Raw genomic sequence first — 4,597 nt, 5'->3', positions numbered from 1 at the left:
TAATCACAGCTGACACTCTCATCAGAGAAAAACATTCACCCACACCAGCACATCAACACAACCCCAAAAAGAAAAAAAAACAGACCCATTACGTGAAGCCGAAGCGGAACAGTCTCAGTCCATCTCCCCGCAGGGTGCAGTCACTCAAGCAAGCCACACAACACACACCACAAGGGAGGAAATATGTTCGTGGCAGTGCCGTGAGTGACAACACCGGGGGGGAAGGTGAGAACAAAAAAATGTGTTTTCATTACGTGGGCGGTGTGAGCAGTAACCCCAACACACAGAAAAAGACTCAAACACCTACAACCCATCATCAATCTTTATACCAAAATAAAAATGTAAAAAAAGAGTGACTGACTGAAGCAGACAACAATAGAGCAAAGATGCAAAAGAAAAAGAAATCCATCACTTACTGTGACTGCGATGCCTGGACACAGTCCAATCCACCCCAAGGTTAACAACGGAAAATCATTGTGTACTGGACGTGCTGTGCCCATATCTTTATTCTTGATGTCCCTGCAGCAGTTTGTATATAATGAAAAAAAAAAGAATCATTCCATAAAAATGAACACACAAGATACACAAGGTGTATCAGAAACGCAAAAGAGAAACACACAGCTGCACATAATGTGCAATGAAATTATAATGAAAAACACACACAAGGGAAAAACAAAATAATAAAAACAAACAAAAAAAGAAAAAAGCCGTGATCACCATGTGAACATGTTCAGGAGGCAAGCAACACAATTCACCGCACCAGGTGTGTGTGTGTGTCTTTCGTACAGGGCGAGCAGTGGGAATGATGCACACATGATGACAGTCCACACATACACACACACAAAGAGAAGGAAGGTTGGTAGTGTGTGTGTTTGTGTGTCTTGAACCCCCTGCCATTCTTCACATTTCAGTCACAGCAATTAAAACACATCGGGATTGTATACCATTTCCATGGGTAAAAGCAATAGTTAGTAATATCACGGAACAAACACACACACATCACTAGGGGGACACAGTAAATGGCGGCAAAGCAGAACCAAGATAATAATGCCAACAAACAAAGAGGACACTCCCCTCACAAAATGATGGTTTGTCATGTGATATGAGTGTCATAGGGAGTCCAATAGATTTGTTCAGTAAAAAATGCAAACAAGAGACCTATCGTGCTGGAAGAAAAAAAAAAAAGTGATATCCAACCAAAAAGAACAGTGCCCTTACAATGCATCCATGTCTACTCAAACAAAGGTAAACTGTGCATCAGTGTCATGGGAACACCAATTAGTACACGAGAGTGCAACCCAAAACACACAACAAAACCAGCAGTAAATGACTGTGCACCAAACCGGGACCGTTGCTGTTGTCCCCACCCTTTGTGGCCTTCTTTGGCTCTTTTCCCTTCTCCCTTTGCGCCTCCTCAGCAACTTTTCTTTCCCTTTCTTCTCTCTCTTTTTGGACCCGTTCCTTCTCCCTTTGCGCCTCCTCAGCTGCTTTTCTTTCCCTATCTTCTCTTTCCTTTTGGACCCGTTCCTTCTCCCTTTGCGCTTCCTCAGCTGCTTTTCTTTCCCTATCTTCTCTTTCCTTTTGGACCCGTTCCTTCTCCCTTTGCGCTTCCTCAGCTGCTTTTCTTTCCCTATCTTCTCTTTCCTTTTGGACCCGTTCCTTCTCCCTTTGCGCTTCCTCAGCTGCTCTTCTCGCCCGTTCTTCTTTCTCCCTTTGGGCCCTTAATATCTCCTGTGCCACTTCCTGGGCGACCTTCACCCTCTCTTTCCTCAGCGTCACATTAAATTCACTGGTCGTCAACAGTGTATTCTTTTCTGGTTCCTTGATGTTCTGTGCACCTTCCACTGTATTTTTGACTTCATGTAGTGTCGAATTTACTTTTTTGGCATTTCCTGTCTCCCCCGCTTTCTTCGCCTCCTCTTCGACTACAACCTCAAGCTCGTTGAACTTTGCCGCCGTCCCCTTGATTGAGTCCTTCGCCTTGACGATCTGTATGAGGGCATTTACCCTAGAAACTTGTGCCTCTCCCCGAAACAATTCGAATTCCTTAATGAACTTTTCTACCAACTTCTGCGTTTCGGTGCTGTTTTCAAGGAGCTTTCCTTCTTTCTTCCACTTCACTTCTTCTGTCGTATCAAACACCTCCTCATACCTGAAGTGGGCTTTTTCAAGTTCTTTCAGGATATCAACCGCATTTCCATGTTCGGTTTTGCATAAGTCACCCACTTTTTTGATGCTGGGGATCTTCTTTTCAGTCTCCTTAATCATCTCTTCAATATTGCTTGTTGTTTTTTTGACCTCATCCAGCAGATTACTGACGGAATCCCATTCGGCGAAAGTTCCTGGTGACTTACTCATCTTGTCTTTCATCAACCCAATTTTCACGGCGATTCCATCTGTGACTTCTGCAGCAGATCGCGCGCGTGCGTAACTTTCGTTGGATGCCCTTACCGTATCCCTCCAAACATTTAGACAACTCCTTCCCTCCACATAACGTGCATGTGCCATGCCACTCACATTGCGTAATCGCACAACCTTATCATTGTACTTCCTTTCTTTTTCCTCTGGAGTTTCCGTGTGCTCGGGTGCCTCCTCCCCATTATCCTCATTGGTGGCAGAGGCCATACATGCATAACACTGAAGAAGTACCAACAGGTACACCACACGTCGCAGTTGGATGAACATCGTTGTCATGATTGTCACTGTGGGTTGCTTGGGCTTGTGGTAACAAGGAAAAAAAAAGAGGAAAAAAATAAAAGTAGACGCACATTTAACACACAATGCCGTGGGTACACAGCTCCACAGAGAAAGAGAGAGAGAGAATACACACCACAACAGCAACCAAACACAACCCAATGAGGGGAAACAACAATAAAACACTCACACAATAAAACACACCCAGAGTTACACAGATATTGAAACAACACCTTGAATTTAGAAGAAGTGGAAAACAAATGGTATCAAAACAATATTGAATAAACGTCTCTACACACACTCCAATATCTTACTCGGTATTCATACACATAAAGTGTGTCTGTATTCTCATTATAATAAAATCATTACCAGGCAGTTCGAACACCAAAATACACCAAAAACACAGTGTGTACGCCTGGCAACAAACAAAAACAATACCACAAATCATCAGCAAAACAAAGAGAGTGTACAATAATCAACACAAATGCAAACAGAAAAAAAAGAAACCAATGCATCACCATAATATTTATACCAACACCACAATTGGAATCTAAAACCCACTCACTCACAACCATAAACAAAAATGACTGCATACATCACTGTAATACCATGCCACTCTTTACAATCAGAATCAACATACAATTACTCTCTCTCACACATATTACCTCTTTATTTATCCTTATTACTATTATTTTATTTTTCCCTCAGAATGCCGGTTCGCCTCTTCACTCTTCCACAGCATTATCAGCCAAAAAACAAATCACCCACCCAAATACGTACGTCCTTTACTCCATGGTGTGTATTAGGAGGGTACGATTAAACATATCCCCTACCCAAAAAGGACCCCACACCACACCACCACGTTTTTTTTTTTTTTTTCGTGGCTTTATGAATGTTACTCCAATGGTACGGCTATCAACCGTACACCGTAGAGCAATTTAATTACTGACTTAAGAGTGGCTCTGAAGAGGAAGGTCCCTTCATTTTATAGGATCTTCAAGCTCTTGTAATATGATTTTTCGTTGCAGCCCTTTTCCCATACGAGAGAACCAGTCTACGAGAAATCTGATCGAGTAAACCCAACCAGATTTCTCTACTCTCACTGTTCTTACCCAAAACCCGTCCTCAAGTCTCCTTTTGGTATTAATTTTTGTTATTTTTGGGTTTTTTATAATAGATTGGCCTCAATGAACTCCTATTTATTGTGTTGCTTGTTGGGTCGGCGACAGACGTCTTGAGCTTACTCTTCTATCAAGGTTTCCATATTCGAGCTCGTCACTGATTTTAGAGAGGTGGGGAGGCCTTGCAGAGGGGGAGGTGGGCTGTGTAGGGTTTCTCTTGGTTGTGAAGTCTATGGCATAGTGTAGTTCCGCTCCACCGCAATAAGGAACTGTGCTAACCGCTTAGAAAAACATAGTTTCATCAGGGGTACATCAACGATCGCAAATTGAACTCGCAGTGGATGAAGAGCGGGGCAACTCAAAAGATGCAGAGCTGTTTCTTCGCATTGGTCGCGTTGGCTGGTGTGCGCGCGAGTCGGTTTGTACCCGTGTTGTGACATACGGTGTAGAGTTAGGCCTGATTTACTCATACATTGGTGACCGCATGTGGGACAGACTAACGCCGGAAGGTCTCGTGTTTTCGTTGTTTTGTATTGCCCATTGGTGGAATTCGATTTTTTTGGGCAGACCCTCTCCTTCATGGAATTTTATGCAGTGTGTGACGAGGGAGTCTAGGTGGGCGTAGAACTTCTGGCAGACTCCGCATTGGACTTTTTCTCTGTTCTCACGCTCCGGTGGCGACGTATTTCGCTGACGTTTCTTATTGCGTGGAAACGTTACTTTTATTGTTGCTGGCAGAATTAGAATTCCAGGAGGATGTTTGAACTTTTTATGGCATGCGA

The 4,597-nt window shown here is 43.2% G+C and overlaps 2 protein-coding genes across 2 annotated transcripts; both read right to left on the bottom strand.

The window, feature by feature from the left end:
* Positions 1 to 1,278: 1,278 nt before the first annotated feature.
* Positions 1,279 to 2,694, bottom strand: TM35_001201010 (uncharacterized protein; the record flags this gene model as incomplete). The annotated part of the gene is made up of 1 exon (XM_029031788.1): positions 1,279 to 2,694. The coding sequence occupies one exon, from the start codon at positions 2,692 to 2,694 to the stop codon at positions 1,279 to 1,281; it is 1,416 nt and encodes a 471-aa protein (XP_028876910.1).
* A 1,351-nt stretch (positions 2,695 to 4,045) lies between these two features.
* Positions 4,046 to 4,396, bottom strand: TM35_001201000 (Tbingi protein; the record flags this gene model as incomplete). The annotated part of the gene is made up of 1 exon (XM_029031787.1): positions 4,046 to 4,396. The coding sequence occupies one exon, from the start codon at positions 4,394 to 4,396 to the stop codon at positions 4,046 to 4,048; it is 351 nt and encodes a 116-aa protein (XP_028876909.1).
* Between the last annotated feature and the right edge of the window lie 201 nt (positions 4,397 to 4,597).

The sequence above is a fragment of the Trypanosoma theileri genome (assembly GCF_002087225.1).
Source record: "Trypanosoma theileri isolate Edinburgh chromosome Unknown TM35_Tth_120_V1, whole genome shotgun sequence".
Lineage (NCBI taxonomy): Eukaryota > Euglenozoa > Kinetoplastea > Trypanosomatida > Trypanosomatidae > Trypanosoma > Trypanosoma theileri.
This window is presented reverse-complemented; position numbering and strand designations above follow the sequence as displayed.